General features: G+C 62.3%; 3 protein-coding genes and 65 non-coding genes across 124 annotated transcripts; all 68 read right to left on the reverse strand.

The window, feature by feature from the left end:
• Positions 1-408: 408 nt before the first annotated feature.
• On the reverse strand, positions 409-3,243 carry LMJF_25_1520 (putative protein kinase; the record flags this gene model as incomplete). Its single annotated transcript, XM_001683857.1, has 1 exon — positions 409-3,243. The coding sequence occupies one exon, from the start codon at positions 3,241-3,243 to the stop codon at positions 409-411; it is 2,835 nt and encodes a 944-aa protein (XP_001683909.1).
• Positions 3,244-4,059: 816 nt separating this feature from the next.
• LMJF_25_1530 (conserved hypothetical protein) lies at positions 4,060-5,832 on the reverse strand (the record flags this gene model as incomplete). Its single annotated transcript, XM_001683858.1, has 1 exon — positions 4,060-5,832. One exon carries the CDS (start codon positions 5,830-5,832, stop codon positions 4,060-4,062), a length of 1,773 nt encoding a protein of 590 aa, XP_001683910.1.
• A 917-nt stretch (positions 5,833-6,749) lies between these two features.
• On the reverse strand, positions 6,750-9,002 carry LMJF_25_1540 (conserved hypothetical protein; the record flags this gene model as incomplete). The annotated part of the gene is made up of 1 exon (XM_001683859.1): positions 6,750-9,002. The coding sequence occupies one exon, from the start codon at positions 9,000-9,002 to the stop codon at positions 6,750-6,752; it is 2,253 nt and encodes a 750-aa protein (XP_001683911.1).
• Positions 9,003-10,507: 1,505 nt separating this feature from the next.
• LMJF_25_snoRNA0001 lies at positions 10,508-10,597 on the reverse strand. The gene has a single exon (XR_002460466.1). It is a non-coding gene (small nucleolar RNA).
• An 85-nt stretch (positions 10,598-10,682) lies between these two features.
• On the reverse strand, positions 10,683-10,796 carry LM25Cs1C4.1. 2 transcript variants are annotated; one of them, XR_002460467.1, is made up of 1 exon: positions 10,683-10,796. It is a non-coding gene; the product is annotated as a C/D snoRNA (small nucleolar RNA). The 2 variants fall into 2 exon arrangements; XR_002460468.1 differs by having other exon boundaries at positions 10,684-10,794.
• Positions 10,797-10,857: 61 nt separating this feature from the next.
• Positions 10,858-10,936, reverse strand: LM25Cs1C3.1. 2 transcript variants are annotated; one of them, XR_002460469.1, is made up of 1 exon: positions 10,858-10,936. It is a non-coding gene (small nucleolar RNA). The 2 variants fall into 2 exon arrangements; XR_002460470.1 differs by having other exon boundaries at positions 10,858-10,935.
• A 68-nt stretch (positions 10,937-11,004) lies between these two features.
• Positions 11,005-11,087, reverse strand: LM25Cs1C2.1. Of its 2 annotated transcripts, none has more exons than XR_002460471.1 (1): positions 11,005-11,087. It is a non-coding gene; the product is annotated as a C/D snoRNA (small nucleolar RNA). The 2 variants fall into 2 exon arrangements; XR_002460472.1 differs by having other exon boundaries at positions 11,005-11,085.
• Positions 11,088-11,181: 94 nt separating this feature from the next.
• On the reverse strand, positions 11,182-11,273 carry LM25Cs1C1.1. 2 transcript variants are annotated; one of them, XR_002460473.1, is made up of 1 exon: positions 11,182-11,273. It is a non-coding gene (small nucleolar RNA). The 2 variants fall into 2 exon arrangements; XR_002460474.1 differs by having other exon boundaries at positions 11,183-11,273.
• Positions 11,274-11,358: 85 nt separating this feature from the next.
• On the reverse strand, positions 11,359-11,472 carry LM25Cs1C4.2. 2 transcript variants are annotated; one of them, XR_002460475.1, is made up of 1 exon: positions 11,359-11,472. It is a non-coding gene; the product is annotated as a C/D snoRNA (small nucleolar RNA). The 2 variants fall into 2 exon arrangements; XR_002460476.1 differs by having other exon boundaries at positions 11,360-11,470.
• A 61-nt stretch (positions 11,473-11,533) lies between these two features.
• Positions 11,534-11,612, reverse strand: LM25Cs1C3.2. 2 transcript variants are annotated; one of them, XR_002460477.1, is made up of 1 exon: positions 11,534-11,612. It is a non-coding gene (small nucleolar RNA). The 2 variants fall into 2 exon arrangements; XR_002460478.1 differs by having other exon boundaries at positions 11,534-11,611.
• Positions 11,613-11,680: 68 nt separating this feature from the next.
• Positions 11,681-11,763, reverse strand: LM25Cs1C2.2. Of its 2 annotated transcripts, none has more exons than XR_002460479.1 (1): positions 11,681-11,763. It is a non-coding gene; the product is annotated as a C/D snoRNA (small nucleolar RNA). The 2 variants fall into 2 exon arrangements; XR_002460480.1 differs by having other exon boundaries at positions 11,681-11,761.
• A 94-nt stretch (positions 11,764-11,857) lies between these two features.
• Positions 11,858-11,949, reverse strand: LM25Cs1C1.2. 2 transcript variants are annotated; one of them, XR_002460481.1, is made up of 1 exon: positions 11,858-11,949. It is a non-coding gene (small nucleolar RNA). The 2 variants fall into 2 exon arrangements; XR_002460482.1 differs by having other exon boundaries at positions 11,859-11,949.
• An 85-nt stretch (positions 11,950-12,034) lies between these two features.
• LM25Cs1C4.3 lies at positions 12,035-12,148 on the reverse strand. 2 transcript variants are annotated; one of them, XR_002460483.1, is made up of 1 exon: positions 12,035-12,148. It is a non-coding gene; the product is annotated as a C/D snoRNA (small nucleolar RNA). The 2 variants fall into 2 exon arrangements; XR_002460484.1 differs by having other exon boundaries at positions 12,036-12,146.
• Positions 12,149-12,209: 61 nt separating this feature from the next.
• Positions 12,210-12,288, reverse strand: LM25Cs1C3.3. Of its 2 annotated transcripts, none has more exons than XR_002460485.1 (1): positions 12,210-12,288. It is a non-coding gene (small nucleolar RNA). The 2 variants fall into 2 exon arrangements; XR_002460486.1 differs by having other exon boundaries at positions 12,210-12,287.
• A 68-nt stretch (positions 12,289-12,356) lies between these two features.
• Positions 12,357-12,439, reverse strand: LM25Cs1C2.3. Of its 2 annotated transcripts, none has more exons than XR_002460487.1 (1): positions 12,357-12,439. It is a non-coding gene; the product is annotated as a C/D snoRNA (small nucleolar RNA). The 2 variants fall into 2 exon arrangements; XR_002460488.1 differs by having other exon boundaries at positions 12,357-12,437.
• A 94-nt stretch (positions 12,440-12,533) lies between these two features.
• LM25Cs1C1.3 lies at positions 12,534-12,625 on the reverse strand. 2 transcript variants are annotated; one of them, XR_002460489.1, is made up of 1 exon: positions 12,534-12,625. It is a non-coding gene (small nucleolar RNA). The 2 variants fall into 2 exon arrangements; XR_002460490.1 differs by having other exon boundaries at positions 12,535-12,625.
• An 85-nt stretch (positions 12,626-12,710) lies between these two features.
• Positions 12,711-12,824, reverse strand: LM25Cs1C4.4. 2 transcript variants are annotated; one of them, XR_002460491.1, is made up of 1 exon: positions 12,711-12,824. It is a non-coding gene; the product is annotated as a C/D snoRNA (small nucleolar RNA). The 2 variants fall into 2 exon arrangements; XR_002460492.1 differs by having other exon boundaries at positions 12,712-12,822.
• Positions 12,825-12,885: 61 nt separating this feature from the next.
• LM25Cs1C3.4 lies at positions 12,886-12,964 on the reverse strand. 2 transcript variants are annotated; one of them, XR_002460493.1, is made up of 1 exon: positions 12,886-12,964. It is a non-coding gene (small nucleolar RNA). The 2 variants fall into 2 exon arrangements; XR_002460494.1 differs by having other exon boundaries at positions 12,886-12,963.
• Positions 12,965-13,032: 68 nt separating this feature from the next.
• Positions 13,033-13,115, reverse strand: LM25Cs1C2.4. 2 transcript variants are annotated; one of them, XR_002460495.1, is made up of 1 exon: positions 13,033-13,115. It is a non-coding gene; the product is annotated as a C/D snoRNA (small nucleolar RNA). The 2 variants fall into 2 exon arrangements; XR_002460496.1 differs by having other exon boundaries at positions 13,033-13,113.
• Positions 13,116-13,209: 94 nt separating this feature from the next.
• Positions 13,210-13,299, reverse strand: LMJF_25_snoRNA0017. Its single transcript, XR_002460497.1, has one exon. It is a non-coding gene (small nucleolar RNA).
• Positions 13,300-13,384: 85 nt separating this feature from the next.
• On the reverse strand, positions 13,385-13,498 carry LM25Cs1C4.5. Of its 2 annotated transcripts, none has more exons than XR_002460498.1 (1): positions 13,385-13,498. It is a non-coding gene; the product is annotated as a C/D snoRNA (small nucleolar RNA). The 2 variants fall into 2 exon arrangements; XR_002460499.1 differs by having other exon boundaries at positions 13,386-13,496.
• A 61-nt stretch (positions 13,499-13,559) lies between these two features.
• Positions 13,560-13,625, reverse strand: LMJF_25_snoRNA0019. The gene has a single exon (XR_002460500.1). It is a non-coding gene (small nucleolar RNA).
• Positions 13,626-13,736: 111 nt separating this feature from the next.
• LM25Cs1C2.5 lies at positions 13,737-13,819 on the reverse strand. 2 transcript variants are annotated; one of them, XR_002460501.1, is made up of 1 exon: positions 13,737-13,819. It is a non-coding gene; the product is annotated as a C/D snoRNA (small nucleolar RNA). The 2 variants fall into 2 exon arrangements; XR_002460502.1 differs by having other exon boundaries at positions 13,737-13,817.
• Positions 13,820-13,913: 94 nt separating this feature from the next.
• On the reverse strand, positions 13,914-14,003 carry LMJF_25_snoRNA0021. Its single transcript, XR_002460503.1, has one exon. It is a non-coding gene (small nucleolar RNA).
• Positions 14,004-14,089: 86 nt separating this feature from the next.
• LM25Cs1C4.15 lies at positions 14,090-14,202 on the reverse strand. Of its 2 annotated transcripts, none has more exons than XR_002460504.1 (1): positions 14,090-14,202. It is a non-coding gene; the product is annotated as a C/D snoRNA (small nucleolar RNA). The 2 variants fall into 2 exon arrangements; XR_002460505.1 differs by having other exon boundaries at positions 14,090-14,200.
• Positions 14,203-14,263: 61 nt separating this feature from the next.
• Positions 14,264-14,342, reverse strand: LM25Cs1C3.5. 2 transcript variants are annotated; one of them, XR_002460506.1, is made up of 1 exon: positions 14,264-14,342. It is a non-coding gene (small nucleolar RNA). The 2 variants fall into 2 exon arrangements; XR_002460507.1 differs by having other exon boundaries at positions 14,264-14,341.
• A 68-nt stretch (positions 14,343-14,410) lies between these two features.
• LM25Cs1C2.6 lies at positions 14,411-14,493 on the reverse strand. 2 transcript variants are annotated; one of them, XR_002460508.1, is made up of 1 exon: positions 14,411-14,493. It is a non-coding gene; the product is annotated as a C/D snoRNA (small nucleolar RNA). The 2 variants fall into 2 exon arrangements; XR_002460509.1 differs by having other exon boundaries at positions 14,411-14,491.
• A 94-nt stretch (positions 14,494-14,587) lies between these two features.
• LM25Cs1C1.4 lies at positions 14,588-14,679 on the reverse strand. 2 transcript variants are annotated; one of them, XR_002460510.1, is made up of 1 exon: positions 14,588-14,679. It is a non-coding gene (small nucleolar RNA). The 2 variants fall into 2 exon arrangements; XR_002460511.1 differs by having other exon boundaries at positions 14,589-14,679.
• An 85-nt stretch (positions 14,680-14,764) lies between these two features.
• Positions 14,765-14,878, reverse strand: LM25Cs1C4.6. 2 transcript variants are annotated; one of them, XR_002460512.1, is made up of 1 exon: positions 14,765-14,878. It is a non-coding gene; the product is annotated as a C/D snoRNA (small nucleolar RNA). The 2 variants fall into 2 exon arrangements; XR_002460513.1 differs by having other exon boundaries at positions 14,766-14,876.
• A 61-nt stretch (positions 14,879-14,939) lies between these two features.
• Positions 14,940-15,018, reverse strand: LM25Cs1C3.6. Of its 2 annotated transcripts, none has more exons than XR_002460514.1 (1): positions 14,940-15,018. It is a non-coding gene (small nucleolar RNA). The 2 variants fall into 2 exon arrangements; XR_002460515.1 differs by having other exon boundaries at positions 14,940-15,017.
• Positions 15,019-15,086: 68 nt separating this feature from the next.
• LM25Cs1C2.7 lies at positions 15,087-15,169 on the reverse strand. 2 transcript variants are annotated; one of them, XR_002460516.1, is made up of 1 exon: positions 15,087-15,169. It is a non-coding gene; the product is annotated as a C/D snoRNA (small nucleolar RNA). The 2 variants fall into 2 exon arrangements; XR_002460517.1 differs by having other exon boundaries at positions 15,087-15,167.
• Positions 15,170-15,263: 94 nt separating this feature from the next.
• On the reverse strand, positions 15,264-15,353 carry LMJF_25_snoRNA0029. The gene has a single exon (XR_002460518.1). It is a non-coding gene (small nucleolar RNA).
• Positions 15,354-15,438: 85 nt separating this feature from the next.
• Positions 15,439-15,552, reverse strand: LM25Cs1C4.7. 2 transcript variants are annotated; one of them, XR_002460519.1, is made up of 1 exon: positions 15,439-15,552. It is a non-coding gene; the product is annotated as a C/D snoRNA (small nucleolar RNA). The 2 variants fall into 2 exon arrangements; XR_002460520.1 differs by having other exon boundaries at positions 15,440-15,550.
• A 61-nt stretch (positions 15,553-15,613) lies between these two features.
• On the reverse strand, positions 15,614-15,692 carry LM25Cs1C3.7. 2 transcript variants are annotated; one of them, XR_002460521.1, is made up of 1 exon: positions 15,614-15,692. It is a non-coding gene (small nucleolar RNA). The 2 variants fall into 2 exon arrangements; XR_002460522.1 differs by having other exon boundaries at positions 15,614-15,691.
• Positions 15,693-15,760: 68 nt separating this feature from the next.
• On the reverse strand, positions 15,761-15,843 carry LM25Cs1C2.8. 2 transcript variants are annotated; one of them, XR_002460523.1, is made up of 1 exon: positions 15,761-15,843. It is a non-coding gene; the product is annotated as a C/D snoRNA (small nucleolar RNA). The 2 variants fall into 2 exon arrangements; XR_002460524.1 differs by having other exon boundaries at positions 15,761-15,841.
• A 94-nt stretch (positions 15,844-15,937) lies between these two features.
• Positions 15,938-16,029, reverse strand: LM25Cs1C1.5. 2 transcript variants are annotated; one of them, XR_002460525.1, is made up of 1 exon: positions 15,938-16,029. It is a non-coding gene (small nucleolar RNA). The 2 variants fall into 2 exon arrangements; XR_002460526.1 differs by having other exon boundaries at positions 15,939-16,029.
• An 86-nt stretch (positions 16,030-16,115) lies between these two features.
• On the reverse strand, positions 16,116-16,225 carry LMJF_25_snoRNA0034. Its single transcript, XR_002460527.1, has one exon. It is a non-coding gene (small nucleolar RNA).
• Positions 16,226-16,289: 64 nt separating this feature from the next.
• LM25Cs1C3.8 lies at positions 16,290-16,368 on the reverse strand. Of its 2 annotated transcripts, none has more exons than XR_002460528.1 (1): positions 16,290-16,368. It is a non-coding gene (small nucleolar RNA). The 2 variants fall into 2 exon arrangements; XR_002460529.1 differs by having other exon boundaries at positions 16,290-16,367.
• A 68-nt stretch (positions 16,369-16,436) lies between these two features.
• Positions 16,437-16,519, reverse strand: LM25Cs1C2.9. 2 transcript variants are annotated; one of them, XR_002460530.1, is made up of 1 exon: positions 16,437-16,519. It is a non-coding gene; the product is annotated as a C/D snoRNA (small nucleolar RNA). The 2 variants fall into 2 exon arrangements; XR_002460531.1 differs by having other exon boundaries at positions 16,437-16,517.
• A 94-nt stretch (positions 16,520-16,613) lies between these two features.
• LMJF_25_snoRNA0037 lies at positions 16,614-16,703 on the reverse strand. Its single transcript, XR_002460532.1, has one exon. It is a non-coding gene (small nucleolar RNA).
• An 85-nt stretch (positions 16,704-16,788) lies between these two features.
• Positions 16,789-16,902, reverse strand: LM25Cs1C4.8. Of its 2 annotated transcripts, none has more exons than XR_002460533.1 (1): positions 16,789-16,902. It is a non-coding gene; the product is annotated as a C/D snoRNA (small nucleolar RNA). The 2 variants fall into 2 exon arrangements; XR_002460534.1 differs by having other exon boundaries at positions 16,790-16,900.
• A 61-nt stretch (positions 16,903-16,963) lies between these two features.
• LM25Cs1C3.9 lies at positions 16,964-17,042 on the reverse strand. 2 transcript variants are annotated; one of them, XR_002460535.1, is made up of 1 exon: positions 16,964-17,042. It is a non-coding gene (small nucleolar RNA). The 2 variants fall into 2 exon arrangements; XR_002460536.1 differs by having other exon boundaries at positions 16,964-17,041.
• A 68-nt stretch (positions 17,043-17,110) lies between these two features.
• LM25Cs1C2.10 lies at positions 17,111-17,193 on the reverse strand. Of its 2 annotated transcripts, none has more exons than XR_002460537.1 (1): positions 17,111-17,193. It is a non-coding gene; the product is annotated as a C/D snoRNA (small nucleolar RNA). The 2 variants fall into 2 exon arrangements; XR_002460538.1 differs by having other exon boundaries at positions 17,111-17,191.
• Positions 17,194-17,287: 94 nt separating this feature from the next.
• LM25Cs1C1.6 lies at positions 17,288-17,379 on the reverse strand. 2 transcript variants are annotated; one of them, XR_002460539.1, is made up of 1 exon: positions 17,288-17,379. It is a non-coding gene (small nucleolar RNA). The 2 variants fall into 2 exon arrangements; XR_002460540.1 differs by having other exon boundaries at positions 17,289-17,379.
• An 85-nt stretch (positions 17,380-17,464) lies between these two features.
• Positions 17,465-17,578, reverse strand: LM25Cs1C4.9. 2 transcript variants are annotated; one of them, XR_002460541.1, is made up of 1 exon: positions 17,465-17,578. It is a non-coding gene; the product is annotated as a C/D snoRNA (small nucleolar RNA). The 2 variants fall into 2 exon arrangements; XR_002460542.1 differs by having other exon boundaries at positions 17,466-17,576.
• Positions 17,579-17,639: 61 nt separating this feature from the next.
• LM25Cs1C3.10 lies at positions 17,640-17,718 on the reverse strand. 2 transcript variants are annotated; one of them, XR_002460543.1, is made up of 1 exon: positions 17,640-17,718. It is a non-coding gene (small nucleolar RNA). The 2 variants fall into 2 exon arrangements; XR_002460544.1 differs by having other exon boundaries at positions 17,640-17,717.
• Positions 17,719-17,786: 68 nt separating this feature from the next.
• Positions 17,787-17,869, reverse strand: LM25Cs1C2.11. 2 transcript variants are annotated; one of them, XR_002460545.1, is made up of 1 exon: positions 17,787-17,869. It is a non-coding gene; the product is annotated as a C/D snoRNA (small nucleolar RNA). The 2 variants fall into 2 exon arrangements; XR_002460546.1 differs by having other exon boundaries at positions 17,787-17,867.
• Positions 17,870-17,963: 94 nt separating this feature from the next.
• Positions 17,964-18,055, reverse strand: LM25Cs1C1.7. Of its 2 annotated transcripts, none has more exons than XR_002460547.1 (1): positions 17,964-18,055. It is a non-coding gene (small nucleolar RNA). The 2 variants fall into 2 exon arrangements; XR_002460548.1 differs by having other exon boundaries at positions 17,965-18,055.
• An 86-nt stretch (positions 18,056-18,141) lies between these two features.
• Positions 18,142-18,251, reverse strand: LMJF_25_snoRNA0046. The gene has a single exon (XR_002460549.1). It is a non-coding gene (small nucleolar RNA).
• Positions 18,252-18,314: 63 nt separating this feature from the next.
• On the reverse strand, positions 18,315-18,393 carry LM25Cs1C3.11. Of its 2 annotated transcripts, none has more exons than XR_002460550.1 (1): positions 18,315-18,393. It is a non-coding gene (small nucleolar RNA). The 2 variants fall into 2 exon arrangements; XR_002460551.1 differs by having other exon boundaries at positions 18,315-18,392.
• Positions 18,394-18,461: 68 nt separating this feature from the next.
• Positions 18,462-18,544, reverse strand: LM25Cs1C2.12. 2 transcript variants are annotated; one of them, XR_002460552.1, is made up of 1 exon: positions 18,462-18,544. It is a non-coding gene; the product is annotated as a C/D snoRNA (small nucleolar RNA). The 2 variants fall into 2 exon arrangements; XR_002460553.1 differs by having other exon boundaries at positions 18,462-18,542.
• Positions 18,545-18,638: 94 nt separating this feature from the next.
• LM25Cs1C1.8 lies at positions 18,639-18,730 on the reverse strand. 2 transcript variants are annotated; one of them, XR_002460554.1, is made up of 1 exon: positions 18,639-18,730. It is a non-coding gene (small nucleolar RNA). The 2 variants fall into 2 exon arrangements; XR_002460555.1 differs by having other exon boundaries at positions 18,640-18,730.
• An 85-nt stretch (positions 18,731-18,815) lies between these two features.
• LM25Cs1C4.10 lies at positions 18,816-18,929 on the reverse strand. Of its 2 annotated transcripts, none has more exons than XR_002460556.1 (1): positions 18,816-18,929. It is a non-coding gene; the product is annotated as a C/D snoRNA (small nucleolar RNA). The 2 variants fall into 2 exon arrangements; XR_002460557.1 differs by having other exon boundaries at positions 18,817-18,927.
• A 61-nt stretch (positions 18,930-18,990) lies between these two features.
• On the reverse strand, positions 18,991-19,069 carry LM25Cs1C3.12. Of its 2 annotated transcripts, none has more exons than XR_002460558.1 (1): positions 18,991-19,069. It is a non-coding gene (small nucleolar RNA). The 2 variants fall into 2 exon arrangements; XR_002460559.1 differs by having other exon boundaries at positions 18,991-19,068.
• Positions 19,070-19,137: 68 nt separating this feature from the next.
• LM25Cs1C2.13 lies at positions 19,138-19,220 on the reverse strand. 2 transcript variants are annotated; one of them, XR_002460560.1, is made up of 1 exon: positions 19,138-19,220. It is a non-coding gene; the product is annotated as a C/D snoRNA (small nucleolar RNA). The 2 variants fall into 2 exon arrangements; XR_002460561.1 differs by having other exon boundaries at positions 19,138-19,218.
• A 93-nt stretch (positions 19,221-19,313) lies between these two features.
• On the reverse strand, positions 19,314-19,403 carry LMJF_25_snoRNA0053. The gene has a single exon (XR_002460562.1). It is a non-coding gene (small nucleolar RNA).
• An 85-nt stretch (positions 19,404-19,488) lies between these two features.
• LM25Cs1C4.11 lies at positions 19,489-19,602 on the reverse strand. Of its 2 annotated transcripts, none has more exons than XR_002460563.1 (1): positions 19,489-19,602. It is a non-coding gene; the product is annotated as a C/D snoRNA (small nucleolar RNA). The 2 variants fall into 2 exon arrangements; XR_002460564.1 differs by having other exon boundaries at positions 19,490-19,600.
• Positions 19,603-19,663: 61 nt separating this feature from the next.
• On the reverse strand, positions 19,664-19,742 carry LM25Cs1C3.13. Of its 2 annotated transcripts, none has more exons than XR_002460565.1 (1): positions 19,664-19,742. It is a non-coding gene (small nucleolar RNA). The 2 variants fall into 2 exon arrangements; XR_002460566.1 differs by having other exon boundaries at positions 19,664-19,741.
• A 68-nt stretch (positions 19,743-19,810) lies between these two features.
• On the reverse strand, positions 19,811-19,893 carry LM25Cs1C2.14. Of its 2 annotated transcripts, none has more exons than XR_002460567.1 (1): positions 19,811-19,893. It is a non-coding gene; the product is annotated as a C/D snoRNA (small nucleolar RNA). The 2 variants fall into 2 exon arrangements; XR_002460568.1 differs by having other exon boundaries at positions 19,811-19,891.
• A 94-nt stretch (positions 19,894-19,987) lies between these two features.
• On the reverse strand, positions 19,988-20,079 carry LM25Cs1C1.9. 2 transcript variants are annotated; one of them, XR_002460569.1, is made up of 1 exon: positions 19,988-20,079. It is a non-coding gene (small nucleolar RNA). The 2 variants fall into 2 exon arrangements; XR_002460570.1 differs by having other exon boundaries at positions 19,989-20,079.
• Positions 20,080-20,164: 85 nt separating this feature from the next.
• On the reverse strand, positions 20,165-20,278 carry LM25Cs1C4.12. 2 transcript variants are annotated; one of them, XR_002460571.1, is made up of 1 exon: positions 20,165-20,278. It is a non-coding gene; the product is annotated as a C/D snoRNA (small nucleolar RNA). The 2 variants fall into 2 exon arrangements; XR_002460572.1 differs by having other exon boundaries at positions 20,166-20,276.
• A 61-nt stretch (positions 20,279-20,339) lies between these two features.
• Positions 20,340-20,418, reverse strand: LM25Cs1C3.14. 2 transcript variants are annotated; one of them, XR_002460573.1, is made up of 1 exon: positions 20,340-20,418. It is a non-coding gene (small nucleolar RNA). The 2 variants fall into 2 exon arrangements; XR_002460574.1 differs by having other exon boundaries at positions 20,340-20,417.
• Positions 20,419-20,486: 68 nt separating this feature from the next.
• LM25Cs1C2.15 lies at positions 20,487-20,569 on the reverse strand. Of its 2 annotated transcripts, none has more exons than XR_002460575.1 (1): positions 20,487-20,569. It is a non-coding gene; the product is annotated as a C/D snoRNA (small nucleolar RNA). The 2 variants fall into 2 exon arrangements; XR_002460576.1 differs by having other exon boundaries at positions 20,487-20,567.
• Positions 20,570-20,663: 94 nt separating this feature from the next.
• On the reverse strand, positions 20,664-20,755 carry LM25Cs1C1.10. 2 transcript variants are annotated; one of them, XR_002460577.1, is made up of 1 exon: positions 20,664-20,755. It is a non-coding gene (small nucleolar RNA). The 2 variants fall into 2 exon arrangements; XR_002460578.1 differs by having other exon boundaries at positions 20,665-20,755.
• An 85-nt stretch (positions 20,756-20,840) lies between these two features.
• LM25Cs1C4.13 lies at positions 20,841-20,954 on the reverse strand. 2 transcript variants are annotated; one of them, XR_002460579.1, is made up of 1 exon: positions 20,841-20,954. It is a non-coding gene; the product is annotated as a C/D snoRNA (small nucleolar RNA). The 2 variants fall into 2 exon arrangements; XR_002460580.1 differs by having other exon boundaries at positions 20,842-20,952.
• A 61-nt stretch (positions 20,955-21,015) lies between these two features.
• On the reverse strand, positions 21,016-21,094 carry LM25Cs1C3.15. Of its 2 annotated transcripts, none has more exons than XR_002460581.1 (1): positions 21,016-21,094. It is a non-coding gene (small nucleolar RNA). The 2 variants fall into 2 exon arrangements; XR_002460582.1 differs by having other exon boundaries at positions 21,016-21,093.
• A 68-nt stretch (positions 21,095-21,162) lies between these two features.
• LM25Cs1C2.16 lies at positions 21,163-21,245 on the reverse strand. 2 transcript variants are annotated; one of them, XR_002460583.1, is made up of 1 exon: positions 21,163-21,245. It is a non-coding gene; the product is annotated as a C/D snoRNA (small nucleolar RNA). The 2 variants fall into 2 exon arrangements; XR_002460584.1 differs by having other exon boundaries at positions 21,163-21,243.
• Positions 21,246-21,339: 94 nt separating this feature from the next.
• On the reverse strand, positions 21,340-21,431 carry LM25Cs1C1.11. Of its 2 annotated transcripts, none has more exons than XR_002460585.1 (1): positions 21,340-21,431. It is a non-coding gene (small nucleolar RNA). The 2 variants fall into 2 exon arrangements; XR_002460586.1 differs by having other exon boundaries at positions 21,341-21,431.
• Between the last annotated feature and the right edge of the window lie 42 nt (positions 21,432-21,473).

The following is a 21,473-nucleotide window of genomic DNA, read 5'->3' on the forward strand; positions in this document are numbered from 1 at the left end:
AGACACAGACACGCACATAGGCATGGATCGCTCCGTCCATGGCGGGGGAGGGGAGTCGAGGGAGACGATGGGAGAAGGCTCTGGGACGGCTGCGCGCACGGGCGCCATTCTTCGACGGTTTCTTTCGTTGTTTAGTTTGCCGTTGGGAAGGGGAGGGCGGGAATAATGGGCGTGAATGGCGAAGAGACCAGAAAGGGAGAGAGGAAGGAGGAGAGGGCGAGGACATATGGGCAGAGAGCGAGTGATGGGAACACACACATGCACAAGCACGAACATGCTCTCCCACACACATTTGCGAGGGGAGACGCAAATGAGGGAGGGAGGAGTTGGGGGGCCAACCACGATGCATCGGTCGCAGCGGTCCTGGTCCTCTTTCACTTCCCTACTATACTACTCGTTCCTCCCCCCTTATGTGTCCCGTTGCTGCTTCTCCACTATCACCACCGGATTGGTTTGCACGCCGACGTTGACCCTGCGCGGCGATGGCGAGTCTGAAAGCTGGGAGGTGTTGAAGGAGGCTAGGGTCTGCGGTAACCCGACCACCGCATGCGCGCGTTGCTGCTGCTGTCGGCCATGCTGGGAGATCACAGTAGATGGAGGGCGCGGCGGAGGCAACTTCACTGCGAAGGGGCTGCCGTTGCTGCTGCTGCTGCTCCCGACAAGCGCCATCGCCGTTGACAGATCCACCAACGTCGACGCTGAGAGGAGCTCGACACGGCTGCTTTGAAGTGTGTTGCTCTTGTCCTCCAGATTCGTACGGTCGGCCCGCGCGCCATGTCCCTGTGAAGAGGTGGAGACGGCGAGGATAGCGTTGCGGCTGCGAGCGCCGCGGGGCGAGCTGCTGTCATCGATGCTGTGGGCCTCTAGAACATTGAGTGGTGTACTCCTGGGCGCTGGCGCCGGCACCGGTGGGAGAGGGGGACGCTCCAACGGCAGAATCGCAGACGGCGAGGTAGCCGAGAGCTGCTGCTGCCGCTGGATGGAGAGGTCCCACTGGCTATGGTCATCTTTGTTGAAGATGCGCATGATGGACTGCACCATCGGGGAGCCGAGGATGTCGTTGCAGCGCGGCCGCTTTGCGGGATCAAGCTGCAGCATGGCCTCCAGCAGTCTGAGCATTTCAGGCGGTCTGGCGTTCGCCGAGTGGCGTGCCTTGTCGAGGTTGACACTGCCGTCCTCGTGTCGCTCCGGCAGCGCGCCGTCGAAGGCGAGGTAGTGCAGCACCATCCCCAGCGACCACACGTCGGAGGCCATCGTGTGATGGTTCACGTACCGCTCATTGGTGCCGCGAAGCGAGGTGGTCGTCTCGAGGAGCTCCGGCGCCATGTACTCGAGCGTGCCCGTGCCACCGGACCGGTCGTACAGGATGTCATCCAGCAGCGCCGCCGTGCCAAAGTCGCTGACCAGCACCCGTGGCGGACGGTCCTTCGTTGCGGCCAGCAACAGGTTCTGAGGCTTTAGGTCGCGGTGCAAGATGTGCTTCTCGTGAAGGTGCGCCGTGCCTGCCACGGAGCTGAGGAAGAAGTACCACACGGCGAGGGTGGAGAGATTGTTGCCGTAGCGCTCCAGATACGTGTCGAGCGAGCCTGCGGACGCGTACTCCATCAAGATGAAGAGACAGCGCACGGGCGGACCAAAGTCGGCGAGCTGCGCCTCCTCCACCCAGCTGTGCTTGTACTCGACCACGTTGGGGTGCCGTCGGACCTCCTCGAGAATGCGCACCTCACGCAGCACCGACTGCAGGTAGGTGACCTTGTCGCCGACTGGAATCTTCTTAAGAGCGAACTCGCCGAGGTTAACGCCACACATAATGTGGCGACAGAGGTAGACTCCTCCGTAGGTGCCGCGACCCAGCTGACGGAGCTCCTTGAAGTAATGACGGTAGTAGCCATTGTTCGGCGACGGCGTCGCAGCGGTGGGGGAGCAGACGGGCGAGCCGCTCTCGCACGACGGCGACTCCTCTTTCCTGCCCTCCACCTCTGCCGCCGTCTTGTCGCTGCCGTCACCCTGCTGCAGCAGTCGCACCTGCGAGCGCATTCCTGTGCAGGTGATGGGCCACACGTAGGAGTAGTGCGGCACGGGAGCTACTTTGCACACCAGCGTCCCACTCGAGTTACCACCTCCACCACCGTTGTCACTGGCAGACGCGGGAGCCAGTGCGAACGGCTGTCTCGCTTCCTCCTTCTCGCCTCTCGGGCTATCGAGCAGCGGCGATGGGCGGTAGTCCTCGATGGCGAGCGGTGCCGATGCACCGCGGGCTCCCGCCGCTATGATGAACGAGGGTGGGGGCAGCGCACGGAAGTAGTGCGAGGTGAACGCAGCGGCTGGTGGGTGTACGGGCGTGTAGTTGCCGCTGCGGTTGATGCCGTCACTGCTGCTGTCATCGAGCCCAGCGGTCATGCTGCCCCTGCTGCACAACAGCTGCCCAGTACCACTGCCACCATCCCCTGCGCTCTTAGTGTATAAGCGCGGGGGCTTCGATGGTTGCTGCTTCTGCTGCTCATCCCCCTCCTGCGACGGCGGCGGGAGCAGCTTCGGATGGCTTGGTGAGGGCTGTATCGACGACGACCTCGTTGTTGCATCCACGCGGAAGAACGTCGCCGGGTCCAATACGCCTTCGCGGTCGTCGAAGACGTCGTACGGCCGAAGGCAGTGCGGACACACTCGCTCCGTGCTCAGCGACAGCGGGGCCAGCTTGCCATACGGGGAGGACCCAGAGTAGTAGCCAACGTCATCACCGCCAACACCTGTGTTCTTGCCTTCTTGGACGACACCACCCACTCTCGGGTCACACCGTTGCGGTGCACTGACGCCGACGCCGTCACTGCTCATCCCACCGCTGCTAGTGCCTGTGAAGGGCACCACCGCCAGCGCCATGGACTGCGCCGCCGTGGTAGACGCCCCGGGGTAGCTGTGGCTTTCCTCGGCAGGACAAGGATGAGCTTCAGAATTGCCGCTGCCGCCACCTCTTGAAGCTGCTACAGAACCCTCCCGCCCTTGGAAGATGGGCACCAGAGTTGACGACGCTGCCGAGGTGGAGATGAGGGCGGGGCTTGAGGAGGGCTCAGCGATGTTGGTCATCGCAGGCATCGAGTTCGGCGAGAGCTGTGGAAGGGCAGGGCTGTCGCGACCAGTGCCTGTGCTTACTCGGCGATGCTGATAAGCAGCCGGCGGGTTTGTGGGGTGCTGTTGCTGCTGCTGCGGCAGCGGCTCATACGCGTGCCGCTTCGACGACGGGTTCATTTGATGTCGACAAACCCGCTTTTCGCCTGTGTGTGTGCTGCGGATGTGACAACAGGCAACAGCTCTGCTGGTCACCGCTGCCCCTTCACACAGTGTGCGCGCACACGTGCTGCCGGGCGGACGAGCTGAGTCAATCAACGAGTGTATCGGCCTGCCTGCTATGAAGAATGCCCGCCAACTGTATACATTCGCATTTGCCAAGGCAGAGGAGTGCAGGGGCGATTATGAAAGCACCAAAGAAGAACGACACTGCGCTCGATGTCACACCACTCTCGACGGCCGTGGAGACAAGGAACCGAGCGCAACATGAGAGGCAATGCCGAACAAGCCGACACACAGGGAGAGGGGGGAGAGGAGGCAGAGAGAGAGAGAGAGAGAGAGAGATCAGTGGTGTGTGGATGGGTGTGATGGTCTGCAGGAACGAGGTGCCCCGCGTGCAGGCGCAGTCCTGAGCACCGATGCACATGAGTGTAGCCCCCTCCCCCCTTTCGCTTCGAGCTGTGACGTGACGTGCAAGCACTGACGTGGACGACACCGCGTGCGACGCCACATCGCGCTTGCGGCGTGGGTATCGTGACGACTATCGTTCGTTTGCCAGCGCGAAAGGGAAGAGATTGAGTTGGGGGTGGGGAGGGGGGCAGGGTAGGAAAGGCTAGGCGGCGTAGGGATTGACGTGCATCCGCTGCCCACGTCGCCCATACTCCGTGAATCCAGAAGCGAACGAAGAAAACGTAGGTTGCCTTGATCACCAACGCCGCTGCCAACGACTCGCGCCTTCATCTACGGAGTGCCGTGGATGCCGTCTTTCTTCACGCTTTAAAGCAGCGATAGATTCTTGTTCTCGTCAATCGTAAGCCGCCACGTACGCAGCTCGTGCATCGCCTTGGCCAGCACTGTCATGCGCGTGAAGAAGTCGATGGTGCACGACTCCATGGAGTAGGGACATCCATCCATGGCAAGCGCCGCCATCGCCACCGCGTCGTCGCTGCCCTCCTCCGCTTCCTCCCCGCCTTCGCCGCTTGATTCGACGGCCGCGCTCGCCTCGCTCTCACTAATGGAGTCATTGGTCCACGCCGGCATCGGCACATCCACCTCGTACACATCCTGCACGCGAATCCCGTCATCCGCCTTGTCTACGTAGCTCAGCGGCAGCTCAGTGTTAGCCGGCAGGAGGCGGTGGTAGAGGACGTGCGCTACCGCCCACTCCCCCGTATCCACAATGTACACCATCCGCGTCGTAACGCGGAAGGCCGGCGGCGTAGGCGATGATGGGTCGGACGAGCAGGAGGACGGCTCTCCGCCTTCCTGTGAGTCGACAGCCGATGCTCTGCTGGAGTGCTCGAACACCATTGCGACCTTTTTCTCCAGAAGCTCCGCTGTCGCCCATTCCTTTGCGAACCCAATCACCACCGGAGAGAAGCACGGTTGCGCCGGCGCTGCGTCTGACCCCTCCCCTTCCGTGTCTTCTCGCAGGAGCAGCTGAGGGGGATCACCAGCCACGCTTGCATTCGGAAGTACCACCGCGGCATACGTGCATTCTGCGCCGGACTCGAACTCTTCTATCAAACGATCCTCCGTCGCCATGGAGAAAAGAAGGGGTTTGAACATGTAGAGGAGGTGCTGTGTGCTGCGTGTGGCATGGGTGGCCGAGTTCCGACCCACACGTCGAGCACTGCGTCGCTGCCGGCCAAACCGCGTTTCATCGAACATGTACAGCACATGGCAGCCCAGCAGGAGCCGACTCAGCACCGTGTCGGTGCCTTCCGTGGACACCCAGGCATCAGCCACATTTGGGCCTGCACCGCTCACGCCGTGAAAGTGCACCAGCGGGGCAAAGGAGTCGCACTCGGCGCAGAAGACGACCAGAGGACAAGCCACCGTTCCCAGCGAAGCCATGAAGCAAACATGGCGGCTTGCCTCTTCGGCTGCCACCTCGCACACTGCAAGGTTTTCAGAGAGCATATCATGCGCTGCGCCACAGTCGCTGCTGCTGCTGTCTTCCAGGATGCGCAGGCACGTCGCGTAGCGCGTCCGATGCTCCTCAAGGTGCGCCCGCAGGCTTCCGGCGTCGCGGTAGTCAACGACGACTGGTGGTGACACCCCTGGCCCAGGCGGCGGCGCCCTTTCAATGCTCTGCTGGAAGCAGCGAAGACAGTGTACATGTGGGCCGTGATCGAGCGCCGGAAACACCTCCTGCTTGTGCACCTCCCGGGCATCGCAGCAGCGTACATCGGGGATGGTGTGGGCGTCAGCTTTAGCCCAGCAATACGCCGCGGCGCCTTCCCGCAAGAGGTGGGCGCAGAGGGGAGGGAGCTGTGATGACTTGGTGTCGACAGAGGCGGCCGATGCCTGCACACTCAGCGGCGCGTGCTTGTAGGATGGAAACAAGTGTTCTGCCTCGGCGTGTGAGATGCCCAGCTGCGCTGCCATCATGTACAGGAGCGCGGTGTACTGTATCTCTGTGATGGGTGCGGCGCCCGCATCGCTTCCACCGTCCACCGCGACAGATGCGGAGGCCACTGGAGAGGTGGCGTCAAACAGGTGAAACACATCATCCCTCTCGAGCGGGTTCATATCCGAGTGCGACATGAAGGAGAGAGCGCACAGAGAGAATGTGTATGTGTGTCTGTGTGTCGTCAGTGCTGCGGTGGGCCGTCCTCGTTGTTGTGCTCCGAGTGCTGTCACTAGGAGAATTGGGTGCCTCCTTTTCCAGTATATGAGTAGAGGTACTGGTGCACGCAGGCGCGTGCACACACACACACACACACACACACACACACTCAGGCACTCGGAGACACAAGTTCGTTCTGACGAGGCAGGCACTCGTACGCGCAGAATGAGCGTTGAAGTGTGGAGGCGGGGGAGGAGAAAGAGATAGAGAGAGGGAGGAGGGGGGGGCGCGACGAGCGCAAGACAGGCAAAACCTCACCTTGACGAGCCAGACAATCAACATCAACACCCTTTCTACAGACGTATGGGTACAAAGAGCCAGTTCTATTCCTAGTCGCCTCAACTCCTTCACATCTCTGTCGTGCCATTCTTCCGCGCTGCTCTGTGTACAAGGTCCCGCTTCGTGGGGGTTTCGTTCTCTCATAGCCATCCGTTGATGTCCAGCCTGAGCGCGCGCATCGACACCGACCAGCACATATTCAGGCGTGCACATTTCTCTTGCGAGGATCTTTATGAAGGCGAAGACAGGGGATGGAAACTTCTGCATTAGCTTTAACACCATGACGGCGAGGGGTGGGTGGTACGGAGGTGAGGGACCTCCTCAAGGGTTGTGCGCGGGTGGCGGCTGCAGCGATACAACGACAGCGACCATCGACCTATGCTCTTGATCATGCTCTCATTGCCGCTCTCCTACTCTACTCATCAGCTCACCATACCCTATATATCGATCAACACCTAAACACACGCGCACCCCTCTACACAGCTAAATCCTTCCAGAGACGCCCATGGAACAATGAGGGAAACCGCACGATTCTGCATCTGCCCGTCCATTTCCCTCACTTGCAGCTGGTCACAAGGGTGCGCAGGCGGTTCAGTGCTGCACCGATCTCAAAAACGCGTGGCAAGGCGGTGAATCCGACTGGCAGGTAGCACGATGCCGTCTGCAGCTCCAGCCGCGCTTGGCGTAATCGACCTTCACAGTTGTACACGAGGCGACCGAAGTCGGAGAGGCTTGACGCTGGTGCACCGGCAGCTGCGGCAGCATCGACAGACAGGGCTTTCGACAGTGATGGCGGGTATCTCGAACGAGGTGCCTCCTCCCGTTGCCATTCCGCTGCAGCCGCGCTGCCGCTATCGTAGAGCATCGCGAGGCACTGCGCGATAGCGTTCAGCTGCCCTTCTTCCACCAGCTGCTCCAACAGCGTCACATTGATGTCCTCGTCGGCTATGCGTATATGCTCAATGCCAGAGCCGCTGATCTTGATGCCTCGCCCACTTCCGCCGTAGCCGTAGCCGTGGTGGTGGTGGTATTGCTGCTGCTGGCTTTGCGATCCAAGCCTTCCGAAGGTGTCGGCGTACACAAAGCTTCGCCGAGGAGGGAGGCGAAACGCGGACGTTGCTGGCGGCGCTGCCGACTCCACAAGCCCAACACCACCGCGGCCGACGCTCTGCGCTGCAATCGCCTTGGCTTGCGCGGTGGCGTCTGTCACCTTGTACGCGTTCAGCAGCAGGACGACATCCGCCATGGGAAAGTACTGCCCCGACCCTCCCACAACCATTATTACGGAAACGCCATGATGATACATCAGGTCACGCACGCGGTGCACAAAGCAGGTGATCGGCTCCTGCGTGCGCGGGACGAGCTGCTCCATGAGCGGGTCACGGTACATGAAGTTCGTCGCCGACGTGTCCTCGTCGAGCAACAACGTCGTCGAGCCAAGCTCCAGAGCCTCCATGATGTTGGCGGCCTGGCTGGTGCTCCCACTCGCGTCGGCGGTGACAAAGGCAGTCGTATTGTCGCGGTAAGGAAGGTTTGTGATGAAAGGCGATATGTCAGTGCCGTGCACGGCGCGGCGGTCCTCGGCACGAATCTTGACCGCTGTCGGGTCCACCACGACAAAGGTTCGGCCATCATCAGGGACGTGGTTGTACACGCCGAGCTCCAGCGCACGCAAGAGCGTTGACTTGCCATGAAAGCCGCCGCCGGCAATGAGGGTGAGACCGTGCGGCAGACCAGCGCCGCTGATAGCGCGGCCCGAGTACGGCAGCTGAAACGTGTGCCGCAAGGTGTCCGGGGGCGAGAAGGCGACAACGCTGGGGCCACTCAGCGGCTTGTCGGAGTTGCCCGTCGCACGCGGCAGTATAGCACCATCGGCAATGAAGGCTGCAAATCCCCACTCTCGCAGCTGCGCGCGCAGCCACTCCTGGTCATGCACGCACGTGACGTGTGCCCACAGTGCATGGTGGTCGCAGCGCAGCACGTTCTCCTGGAAGACTGGAAGCACCTCTGAAAAAAGAATTTGTTGAATGCGTCGACCGTCGATGCGCCGACCGTGGCCGGGCAGCTTCACACGGAAGTACACATGAATCCAACCATCCGACGTGCCATCGCTGTCATGCGCCTCGCTCGCGTCCAGCAGGCGGACGGCGCTGCGGGCGATAACGTGTTGCGATTGGTGGATTGTCTGCACCGCACCACTGGTGTTCCGGCCAGCCGCGAACCCACCTTTTACGCAGCGAAGAATGAAGTCTTCGGCGGCGACGCGGCGACACGCGACATCCTCCGGTGAGAGAAGATTACCGAGGGCCGCGGCAGTGACCCCGGGCGGTGTGGAGTGCGCCGAGTGCAGCAGGGCGTGCGTGGCAAACGGCGCTGGCACGCTCACGCACACCTGACTGCCGGGGGCAAACGGATCTGGTTGGATGCGCACAAATCGGATCGACACCGACGCAGGGTCTGGTTTCATCTGTCGCGTGAGGCTGTACGTGCGCCCGGTGAGCTGCTTCAGCTGACTGTAGTTGCTGCCGTCGACATCTCGAAGAAAAGACTCGAGAGCGACGAGGGGAAGGGGCGGACCGGCATGGCACTGCGGATTGCCTCCAAACCCTCCGCTTCCCCTCTCGCTTTCATCGTCGCCAGAGGATTGAGACCGGTATCGTTCACCTCGCTGCTGCTCCTCGTTGCGGTTCATGTTGCCGTCGGACACGGCATCTGCGTAGCTTCCACGACCGCGCCGAAAACCGCCTTCGCCACCACCTCGGTAGTGTCCACGGCCACGGGTGCTGCCGCCACGATAGTACGATGACATGGCCCGAGTTCCGAGGGCTCTGACTGGGTTTATATGATGTGTCGCTGCTGTGTTGCCGGGCGCCTCTCTTGCTACAGTGGACTTGGAGGACAAGCACAGGCAAGGAGAGAAAGAGAGTGAGAGAAAGGTGTATCAGGAGGGGGGGGAGAGGTACAGATGACAACGGAGCAAGGCGTTGTCGAGACATTCGTCTTGCGTCGCTCGTTGGAACAACAAAACGAAGAGCAGTAAGAGAGCGTCCGTGAAACATACACTGCCGCTGCTTCCTCCACGCGTGTGCTGCTGGGCGACCTTCTGCTCTTCCCATCGCCATTATTTCGCCTTTGCATCGTCCCTTTGCCACGAGATCAGCCGCCGGTTCGCCGACACACACCAGTGGTGCCTACGAAGGGGGCACCTGCGTTACCGTCTCCAGCACCATTCCCTACATCCCTGCACCACTTCCCAATCGATCCGTTTCGTTCTCGACACGCGTCCATTTCTCTGCCATACAGCATGGGCACAACGCCACTCTACCCCCGGCACTGCCACAGATCCCCCACACCGCGTGCCGCCAAGCAGCCGTAGACACGCGCCAGTGCAGAAGTGCGCCGACCCAGCCGGCGAAGCGCGGCCTCCGCCCCAGACCCTATACCCACCCTCCCCCGCTCCGCAGGGTCGCCCCACAGCCGCTCACCTCGTGGCCGGTCGCCACCTTGCGCATCCCTCGGGGCGTCTCGGGCTCCCCGAGCCAGGGGGCGGTGAGGGCCGGGTGGGATACGCTCGGGTCATGGCGGCATACTGCCCATCATATGGTTCGCACAAACACCTTCACAGCTGCAGGCCTCCCCCACGCAGCGCCATCCAGGACATGGCTGGCGACACCCGTAGCGATAAATCGCTCTGACTTCGCTACGTCGTAGGTGCCTGACCCTGGCACCACCAGAGGTGGTCCGGCACGGACGGGGATAGGGGGAGGGGCAGCCTGGCTTCCCCGCAGAAAGGATGGAGTGGGGAGTGCACGCGACCATGATGTACCACGCCCTGCAGGGGCCCTCCTCTCTCTCTGTCATCCCAAACATCTAGATGAAGTGCCTTCCTCCACAACGTCGGTACATCTCTCTCCCTCGTGGGTGTTCTGGTGCAGTCGCTGCCTCTCGCATCACGCCCCATCCTGCGAGGACCTTCCCAGCTCCGGCGAATGCACCACCCCTGCAGAGCACAACGTGTGCTTGATCACCGACCGACATCAGCCCCCTCAGCGCAACGCACCAACCGCAACCGAAGATTCGACCTCCTAGTTCTCTCTTTACAACTCCACCACCCCCTCTCTTTAACAAAGGCTCAGACGCACCCAGCGCACCTCTGCAAGCAGCGAGGCTGTCCGTTCCCCGCGGCACAATGACATGACAAGACACGCAGTCAACACCACCGACGACATTCTTCCCAGGTTCCACAGACTTACCCCAACAATCGGTCTCACATTCCATTGCTCTAGTGGCGCACGGCTGTGTGCACCTGGACGTGCGTTCAGACAGGGATAACTATACAAATGTGTGCTCGTCACCAACAGTGTCAGAAGAGGTGTCAGTAACATGAGGTTTCTCATCAGTCGCACGGACGCACAGGCAGGGGCAGGCAGGCACGGCTGGGAGGGGGTGGGGGGCCGTGGCGGTGCCGCACAGGGGAGCGCGCACATCAGACTCAGGGCACAGCCATTGCGGTGGCAGACCCCAGGCGTTGGTGTTCCACAGGACGGAGGTATGTCGTTCAGACGGCTCTTACCTAGTTGTGTGTTGCATACTCGTCACGTGTGCGCGCGTGCAGGGCGGTCGCGGCGGACCGCGCACCACCGCCACCATCCGCAGCAGCCAGTGTGTCAGTCCGCAATGTGGTGTCAGTCACAAGCACGGTCAGCGGTATCGGAGTGTTGCGTGTGTTCCACATCATGTGGGGCTGCTGGCGATGACGCGTGGTTGGGGGGTGGGTGGGAGGGGGCAAGTAGGGAGGCAAGGGCGTGCGCGGGTCAGCCACACCTCGCGGGTGTGCGTGTAATCACAACGGGTGGTTCAGACAAGAGTGAAACATGATTGGCTCATCACGTGGGTGCGCACACGCGGGGTGGCTGCAGCGAGGCGGGGGCAAGGGCAGGCGTGGTGGTGGTGGCTCTAGTGGCGCACGGCTGTGTGCACCTGGACGTGCGTTCAGACAGGGATAACTATACAAATGTGTGCTCGTCACCAACAGTGTCAGACTAGAGGTGTCAGTAACATGAGGTTTCTCATCAGTCGCACGGACGCACAGGCAGGGGCAGGCAGGCACGGCTGGGAGGGGGTGGGGGGCCGTGGCGGTGCCGCACAGGGGAGCGCGCACATCAGACTCAGGGCACAGCCATTGCGGTGGCAGACCCCAGGCGTTGGTGTTCCACAGGACGGAGGTATGTCGTTCAGACGGCTCTTACCTAGTTGTGTGTTGCATACTCGTCACGTGTGCGCGCGTGCAGGGTGGTCGCGGCGGACCGCGCACCACCGCCACCATCCGCAGCAGCCAGTGTGTCAGTCCGCAATGTGGTGTCAGTCACAAGCACGGTCAGCGGTATCGGAGTGTTGCGTGTGTTCCACATCATGTGGGGCTGCTGGCGATGACGCGTGGTTGGGGGGTGGGTGGGAGGGGGCAAGTAGGGAGGCAAGGGCGTGCGCGGGTCAGCCACACCTCGCGGGTGTGCGTGTAATCACAACGGGTGGTTCAGACAAGAGTGAAACATGATTGGCTCATCACGTGGGTGCGCACACGCGGGGTGGCTGCAGCGAGGCGGGGGCAAGGGCAGGCGTGGTGGTGGTGGCTCTAGTGGCGCACGGCTGTGTGCGCCTGGACGTGCGTTCAGACAGGGATAACTATACAAATGTGTGCTCGTCACCAACAGTGTCAGACTAGAGGTGTCAGTAACATGAGGTTTCTCATCAGTCGCACGGACGCACAGGCAGGGGCAGGCAGGCACGGCTGGGAGGGGGTGGGGGGCCGTGGCGGTGCCGCACAGGGGAGCGCGCACATCAGACTCAGGGCACAGCCATTGCGGTGGCAGACCCCAGGCGTTGGTGTTCCACAGGACGGAGGTATGTCGTTCAGACGGCTCTTACCTAGTTGTGTGTTGCATACTCGTCACGTGTGCGCGCGTGCAGGGCGGTCGCGGCGGACCGCGCACCACCGCCACCATCCGCAGCAGCCAGTGTGTCAGTCCGCAATGTGGTGTCAGTCACAAGCACGGTCAGCGGTATCGGAGTGTTGCGTGTGTTCCACATCATGTGGGGCTGCTGGCGATGACGCGTGGTTGGGGGGTGAGTGGGAGGGGGCAAGTAGGGAGGCAAGGGCGTGCGCGGGTCAGCCACACCTCGCGGGTGTGCGTGTAATCACAACGGGTGGTTCAGACAAGAGTGAAACATGATTGGCTCATCACGTGGGTGCGCACACGCGGGGTGGCTGCAGCGAGGCGGGGGCAAGGGCAGGCGTGGTGGTGGTGGCTCTAGTGGCGCACGGCTGTGTGCACCTGGACGTGCGTTCAGACAGGGATAACTATACAAATGTGTGCTCGTCACCAACAGTGTCAGACTAGAGGTGTCAGTAACATGAGGTTTCTCATCAGTCGCACGGACGCACAGGCAGGGGCAGGCAGGCACGGCTGGGAGGGGGTGGGGGGCCGTGGCGGTGCCGCACAGGGGAGCGCGCACATCAGACTCAGGGCACAGCCATTGCGGTGGCAGACCCCAGGCGTTGGTGTTCCACAGGACGGAGGTATGTCGTTCAGACGGCTCTTACCTAGTTGTGTGTTGCATACTCGTCACGTGTGCGCGCGTGCAGGGTGGTCGCGGCGGACCGCGCACCACCGCCACCATCCGCAGCAGCCAGTGTGTCAGTCCGCAATGTGGTGTCAGTCACAAGCACGGTCAGCGGTATCGGAGTGTTGCGTGTGTTCCACATCATGTGGGGCTGCTGGCGATGACGCGTGGTTGGGGGGTGGGTGGGAGGGGGCAAGTAGGGAGGCAAGGGCGTGCGCGGGTCAGCCACACCTCGCGGGTGTGCGTGTAATCACAACGGGTGGTTCAGACAAGAGTGAAACATGATTGGCTCATCACGTGGGTGCGCACACGCGGGGTGGCTGCAGCGAGGCGGGGGCAAGGGCAGGCGTGGTGGTGGTGGCTCTAGTGGCGCACGGCTGTGTGCACCTGGACGTGCGTTCAGACAGGGATAACTATACAAATGTGTGCTCGTCACCAACAGTGTCAGACTAGATGTCAGTAACATGAGGTTTCTCATCAGTCGCACGGACGCACAGGCAGGGGCAGGCAGGCACGGCTGGGAGGGGGTGGGGGGCCGTGGCGGTGCCGCACAGGGGAGCGCGCACATCAGACTCAGGGCACAGCCATTGCGGTGGCAGACCCCAGGCGTTGGTGTTCCACAGGACGGAGGTATGTCGTTCAGACGGCTCTTACCTAGTTGTGTGTTGCATACTCGTCACGTGTGCGCGCGTGCAGGGCGGTCGCGGCGGACCGCGCACCACCGCCACCATCCGCAGCAGCCAGTGTGTCAGTCCGCAATGTGGTGTCAGTCACAAGCACGGTCAGCGGTATCGGAGTGTTGCGTGTGTTCGTCAGCGGTATCGGAGTGTTGCGTGTGTTCCACATCATGTGGGGCTGCTGGCGATGACGCGTGGTTGGGGGGTGGGTGGGAGGGGGCAAGTAGGGAGGCAAGGGCGTGCGCGGGTCAGCCACACCTCGCGGGTGTGCGTGTAATCACAACGGGTGGTTCAGACAAGAGTGAAACATGATTGGCTCATCACGTGGGTGCGCACAAGCGGGGTGGCTGCAGAGAGGCGGGGGCAAGGGCAGGCGTGGTGGTGGTGGCTCTAGTGGCGCACGGCTGTGTGCACCTGGACGTGCGTTCAGACAGGGATAACTATACAAATGTGTGCTCGTCACCAACAGTGTCAGAAGAGGTGTCAGTAACATGAGGTTTCTCATCAGTCGCACGGACGCACAGGCAGGGGCAGGCAGGCACGGCTGGGAGGGGGTGGGGGGCCGTGGCGGTGCCGCACAGGGGAGCGCGCACATCATACTCAGGGCACAGACATTGCGGTGGCAGACCCCAGGCGTTGGTGTTCCACAGGACGGAAGTATGTCGTTCAGACGGCTCTTACCTAGTTGTGTGTTGCATACTCGTCACGTGTGCGCGCGTGCAGGGTGGTCGCGGCGGACCGCGCACCACCGCCACCATCCGCAGCAGCCAGTGTGTCAGTCCGCAATGTGGTGTCAGTCACAAGCACGGTCAGCGGTATCGGAGTGTTGCGTGTGTTCCACATCATGTGGGGCTGCTGGCGATGACGCGTGGTTGGGGGGTGGGTGGGAGGGGGCAAGTAGGGAGGCAAGGGCGTGCGCGGGTCAGCCACACCTCGCGGGTGTGCGTGTAATCACAACGGGTGGTTCAGACAAGAGTGAAACATGATTGGCTCATCACGTGGGTGCGCACACGCGGGGTGGCTGCAGCGAGGCGGGGGCAAGGGCAGGCGTGGTGGTGGTGGCTCTAGTGGCGCACGGCTGTGTGCGCCTGGACGTGCGTTCAGACAGGGATAACTATACAAATGTGTGCTCGTCACCAACAGTGTCAGACTAGAGGTGTCAGTAACATGAGGTTTCTCATCAGTCGCACGGACGCACAGGCAGGGGCAGGCAGGCACGGCTGGGAGGGGGTGGGGGGCCGTGGCGGTGCCGCACAGGGGAGCGCGCACATCAGACTCAGGGCACAGCCATTGCGGTGGCAGACCCCAGGCGTTGGTGTTCCACAGGACGGAGGTATGTCGTTCAGACGGCTCTTACCTAGTTGTGTGTTGCATACTCGTCACGTGTGCGCGCGTGCAGGGTGGTCGCGGCGGACCGCGCACCACCGCCACCATCCGCAGCAGCCAGTGTGTCAGTCCGCAATGTGGTGTCAGTCACAAGCACGGTCAGCGGTATCGGAGTGTTGCGTGTGTTCCACATCATGTGGGGCTGCTGGCGATGACACGTGGTTGGGGGGTGGGTGGGAGGGGGCAAGTAGGGAGGCAAGGGCGTGCGCGGGTCAGCCACACCTCGCGGGTGTGCGTGTAATCACAACGGGTGGTTCAGACAAGAGTGAAACATGATTGGCTCATCACGTGGGTGCGCACACGCGGGGTGGCTGCAGCGAGGCGGGGGCAAGGGCAGGCGTGGTGGTGGTGGCTCTAGTGGCGCACGGCTGTGTGCACCTGGACGTGCGTTCAGACAGGGATAACTATACAAATGTGTGCTCGTCACCAACAGTGTCAGAAGAGGTGTCAGTAACATGAGGTTTCTCATCAGTCGCACGGACGCACAGGCAGGGGCAGGCAGGCACGGCTGGGAGGGGGTGGGGGGCCGTGGCGGTGCCGCACAGGGGAGCGCGCACATCAGACTCAGGGCACAGCCATTGCGGTGGCAGACCCCAGGCGTTGGTGTTCCACAGGACGGAGGTATGTCGTTCAGACGGCTCTTACCTAGTTGTGTGTTGCATACTCGTCACGTGTGCGCGCGTGCAGGGCGGTCGCGGCGGACCGCGCACCACCGCCACCATCCGCAGCAGCCAGTGTGTCAGTCCGCAATGTGGTGTCAGTCACAAGCACGGTCAGCGGTATCGGAGTGTTGCGTGTGTTCCACATCATGTGGGGCTGCTGGCGATGACGCGTGGTTGGGGGGTGGGTGGGAGGGGGCAAGTAGGGAGGCAAGGGCGTGCGCGGGTCAGCCACACCTCGCGGGTGTGCGTGTAATCACAACGGGTGGTTCAGACAAGAGTGAAACATGATTGGCTCATCACGTGGGTGCGCACACGCGGGGTGGCTGCAGCGAGGCGGGGGCAAGGGCAGGCGTGGTGGTGGTGGCTCTAGTGGCGCACGGCTGTGTGCACCTGGACGTGCGTTCAGACAGGGATAACTATACAAATGTGTGCTCGTCACCAACAGTGTCAGACTAGAGGTGTCAGTAACATGAGGTTTCTCATCAGTCGCACGGACGCACAGGCAGGGGCAGGCAGGCACGGCTGGGAGGGGGTGGGGGGCCGTGGCGGTGCCGCACAGGGGAGCGCACACATCAGACTCAGGGCACAGCCAGTGAGGGGCAGACCCCAGGCGTTGGTGTTCCACAGGACGGAGGTATGTCGTTCAGACGGCTCTTACCTAGTTGTGTGTTGCATACTCGTCACGTGTGCGCGCGTGCAGGGTGGTTCGCGGCGGACCGCGCACCACCGCCACCATCCGCAGCAGCCAGTGTGTCAGTCCGCAATGTGGTGTCAGTCACAAGCACGGTCAGCGGTATCGGAGTGTTGCGTGTGTTCCACATCATGTGGGGCTGCTGGCGATGACGCGTGGTTGGGGGGTGGGTGGGAGGGGGCAAGTAGGGAGGCAAGGGCGTGCGCGGGTCAGCCACACCTCGCGGGTGTGCGTGTAATCACAACGGGTGGTTCAGACAAGAGTGAAACATGATTGGCTCATCACGTGGGTGCGCACACGCGGGGTGGCTGCAGAGAGGCGGGGGCAAGGGCAGGCGTGGTGGTGGTGGCTCTAGTGGCGCACGGCTGTGTGCACCTGGACGTGCGTTCAGACAGGGATAACTATACAAATGTGTGCTCGTCACCAACAGTGTCAGAAGAGGTGTCAGTAACATGAGGTTTCTCATCAGTCGCACGGACGCACAGGCAGGGGCAGGCAGGCACGGCTGGGAGGGGGTGGGGGGCCGTGGCGGTGCCGCACAGGGGAGCGCGCACATCAGACTCAGGGCACAGCCATTGCGGTGGCAGACCCCAGGCGTTGGTGTTCCACAGGACGGAGGTATGTCGTTCAGACGGCTCTTACCTAGTTGTGTGTTGCATACTCGTCACGTGTGCGCGCGTGCAGGGCGGTCGCGGCGGACCGCGCACCACCGCCACCATCCGCAGCAGCCAGTGTGTCAGTCCGCAATGTGGTGTCAGTCACAAGCACGGTCAGCGGTATCGGAGTGTTGCGTGTGTTCCACATCATGTGGGGCTGCTGGCGATGACGCGTGGTTGGGGGGTGGGTGGGAGGGGGCAAGTAGGGAGGCAAGGGCGTGCGCGGGTCAGCCACACCTCGCGGGTGTGCGTGTAATCACAACGGGTGGTTCAGACAAGAGTGAAACATGATTGGCTCATCACGTGGGTGCGCACACGCGGGGTGGCTGCAGCGAGGCGGGGGCAAGGGCAGGCGTGGTGGTGGTGGCTCTAGTGGCGCACGGCTGTGTGCACCTGGACGTGCGTTCAGACAGGGATAACTATACAAATGTGTGCTCGTCACCAACAGTGTCAGACTAGAGGTGTCAGTAACATGAGGTTTCTCATCAGTCGCACGGACGCACAGGCAGGGGCAGGCAGGCACGGCTGGGAGGGGGTGGGGGGCCGTGGCGGTGCCGCACAGGGGAGCGCGCACATCAGACTCAGGGCACAGCCATTGCGGTGGCAGACCCCAGGCGTTGGTGTTCCACAGGACGGAGGTATGTCGTTCAGACGGCTCTTACCTAGTTGTGTGTTGCATACTCGTCACGTGTGCGCGCGTGCAGGGCGGTCGCGGCGGACCGCGCACCACCGCCACCATCCGCAGCAGCCAGTGTGTCAGTCCGCAATGTGGTGTCAGTCACAAGCACGGTCAGCGGTATCGGAGTGTTGCGTGTGTTCCACATCATGTGGGGCTGCTGGCGATGACGCGTGGTTGGGGGGTGGGTGGGAGGGGGCAAGTAGGGAGGCAAGGGCGTGCGCGGGTCAGCCACACCTCGCGGGTGTGCGTGTAATCACAACGGGTGGTTCAGACAAGAGTGAAACATGATTGGCTCATCACGTGGGTGCGCACACGCGGGGTGGCTGCAGCGAGGCGGGGGCAAGGGCAGGCGTGGTGGTGGTGGCTCTAGTGGCGCACGGCTGTGTGCGCCTGGACGTGCGTTCAGACAGGGATAACTATACAAATGTGTGCTCGTCACCAACAGTGTCAGACTAGAGGTGTCAGTAACATGAGGTTTCTCATCAGTCGCGCAGACGCACAGGCAGGGGCAGGCAGGCACGGCTGGGAGGGGGTGGGGGGCCGTGGCGGTGCCGCACAGGGGAGCGCGCACATCAGACTCAGGGCACAGCCATTGCGGTGGCAGACCCCAGGGGTGTGTTTCCACAGGACGGAGGTATGTCGTTCAGACGGCTCTTACCTAGTTGTGTGTTGCATACTCGTCACGTGTGCGCGCGTGCAGGGTGGTCGCGGCGGACCGCGCACCACCGCCACCATCCGCAGCAGCCAGTGTGTCAGTCCGCAATGTGGTGTCAGTCACAAGCACGGTCAGCGGTATCGGAGTGTTGCGTGTGTTCCACATCATGTGGGGCTGCTGGCGATGACGCGTGGTTGGGGGGTGAGTGGGAGGGGGCAAGTAGGGAGGCAAGGGCGTGCGCGGGTCAGCCACACCTCGCGGGTGTGCGTGTAATCACAACGGGTGGTTCAGACAAGAGTGAAACATGATTGGCTCATCACGTGGGTGCGCACACGCGGGGTGGCTGCAGCGAGGCGGGGGCAAGGGCAGGCGTGGTGGTGGTGGCTCTAGTGGCGCACGGCTGTGTGCACCTGGACGTGCGTTCAGACAGGGATAACTATACAAATGTGTGCTCGTCACCAACAGTGTCAGACTAGAGGTGTCAGTAACATGAGGTTTCTCATCAGTCGCACGGACGCACAGGCAGGGGCAGGCAGGCACGGCTGGGAGGGGGTGGGGGGCCGTGGCGGTGCCGCACAGGGGAGCGCGCACATCAGACTCAGGGCACAGCCATTGCGGTGGCAGACCCCAGGCGTTGGTGTTCCACAGGACGGAGGTATGTCGTTCAGACGGCTCTTACCTAGTTGTGTGTTGCATACTCGTCACGTGTGCGCGCGTGCAGGGCGGTCGCGGCGGACCGCGCACCACCGCCACCATCCGCAGCAGCCAGTGTGTCAGTCCGCAATGTGGTGTCAGTCACAAGCACGGTCAGCGGTATCGGAGTGTTGCGTGTGTTCCACATCATGTGGGGCTGCTGGCGATGACGCGTGGTTGGGGGGTGGGTGGGAGGGGGCAAGTAGGGAGGCAAGGGCGTGCGCGGGTCAGCCACACCTCGCGGGTGTGCGTGTAATCACAACGGGTGGTTCAGACAAGAGTGAAACATGATTGGCTCATCACGTGGGTGCGCACACGCGGGGTGGCTGCAGCGAGGCGGGGGCAAGGGCAGGCGTGGTGGTGGTGCTCTAGTGGCGCACGGCTGTGTGCACCTGGACGTGCGTTCAGACAGGGATAACTATACAAATGTGTGCTCGTCACCAACAGTGTCAGAAGAGGTGTCAGTAACATGAGGTTTCTCATCAGTCGCACGGACGCACAGGCAGGGGCAGGCAGGCACGGCTGGGAGGGGGTGGGGGGCCGTGGCGGTGCCGCACAGGGGAGCGCGCACATCAGACTCAGGGCACAGCCATTGCGGTGGCAGACCCCAGGCGTTGGTGTTCCACAGGACGGAGGTATGTCGTTCAGACGGCTCTTACCTAGTTGTGTGTTGCATACTCGTCACGTGTGCGCGCGTGCAGGGCGGTCGCGGCGGACCGCGCACCACCGCCACCATCCGCAGCAGCCAGTGTGTCAGTCCGCAATGTGGTGTCAGTCACAAGCACGGTCAGCGGTATCGGAGTGTTGCGTGTGTTCCACATCATGTGGGGCTGCTGGCTATGACGCGTGGTTGGGGGGTGGGTGGGAGGGGGCAAGTAGGGAGGCAAGGGCGTGCGCGGGTCAGCCACACCTCGCGGGTGTGCGTGTAATCACAACGGGTGGTTCAGACAAGAGTGAAACATGATTGGCTCATCACGTGGGTGCGCACACGCGGGGTGGCTGCAGCGAGGCGGGGGCAAGGGCAGGCGTGGTGGTGGTGGCTCTAGTGGCGCACGGCTGTGTGCACCTGGACGTGCGTTCAGACAGGGATAACTATACAAATGTGTGCTCGTCACCAACAGTGTCAGACTAGAGGTGTCAGTAACATGAGGTTTCTCATCAGTCGCACGGACGCACAGGCAGGGGCAGGCAGGCACGGCTGGGAGGGGGTGGGGGGCCGTGGCGGTGCCGCACAGGGGAGCGCGCACATCAGACTCAGGGCACAGCCATTGCGGTGGCAGACCCCAGGCGTTGGTGTTCCACAGGACGGAGGTATGTCGTTCAGACGGCTCTTACCTAGTTGTGTGTTGCATACTCGTCACGTGTGCGCGCGTGCAGGGTGGTCGCGGCGGACCGCGCACCACCGCCACCATCCGCAGCAGCCACTGTGTCAGTCCGCAATGTGGTGTCAGTCACAAGCACGGTCAGCGGTATCGGAGTGTTGCGTGTGTTCCACATCATGTGGGGCTGCTGGCGATGACGCGTGGTTGGGGGGTGGGTGGGAGGGGGCAAGTAGGGAGGCAAGGGCGTGCGCGGGTCAGCCACACCTCGCGGGTGTGCGTGTAATCACAACGGGTGGTTCAGACAAGAGTGAAACATGATTGGCTCATCACGTGGGTGCGCACACGCGGGGTGGCTGCAGCGAGGCGGGGGCAAGGGCAGGCGTGGTGGTGGTGGCTCTAGTGGCGCACGGCTGTGTGCACCTGGACGTGCGTTCAGACAGGGATAACTATACAAATGTGTGCTCGTCACCAACAGTGTCAGACTAGAGGTGTCAGTAACATGAGGTTTCTCATCAGTCGCACGGACGCACAGGCAGGGGCAGGCAGGCACGGCTGGGAGGGGGTGGGGGGCCGTGGCGGTGCCGCACAGGGGAGCGCGCACATCAGACTCAGGGCACAGCCATTGCGGTGGCAGACCCCAGGCGTTGGTGTTCCACAGGACGGAGGTATGTCGTTCAGACGGCTCTTACCTAGTTGTGTGTTGCATACTCGTCACGTGTGCGCGCGTGCAGGGCGGTCGCGGCGGACCGCGCACCACCGCCACCATCCGCAGCAGCCAGTGTGTCAGTCCGCAATGTGGTGTCAGTCACAAGCACGGTCAGCGGTATCGGAGTGTTGCGTGTGTTCCACATCATGTGGGGCTGCTGGCGATGACGCGTGGTTGGGGGGTGAGTGGGAGGGGGCAAGTAGGGAGGCAAGGGCGTGCGCGGGTCAGCCACACCTCGCGGGTGTGCGTGTAATCACAACGGGTGGTTCAGACAAGAGTGAAACATGATTGGCTCATCACGTGGGTGCGCACACGCGGGGTGGCTGCAGCGAGGCGGGGGCAAGGGCAGGCGTGGTGGTGGTGGCTCTAGTGGCGCACGGCTGTGTGCGCCTGGACGTGCGTTCAGACAGGGATAACTATACAAATGTGTGCTCGTCACCAACAGTGTCAGACTAGAGGTGTCAGTAACATGAGGTTTCTCATCAGTCGCACGGACGCACAGGCAGGGGCAGGCAGGCACGGCTGGGAGGGG

This window comes from Leishmania major, chromosome 25 (genome assembly GCF_000002725.2).
Source record: "Leishmania major strain Friedlin complete genome, chromosome 25".
Classification (NCBI taxonomy): domain Eukaryota; phylum Euglenozoa; class Kinetoplastea; order Trypanosomatida; family Trypanosomatidae; genus Leishmania; species Leishmania major.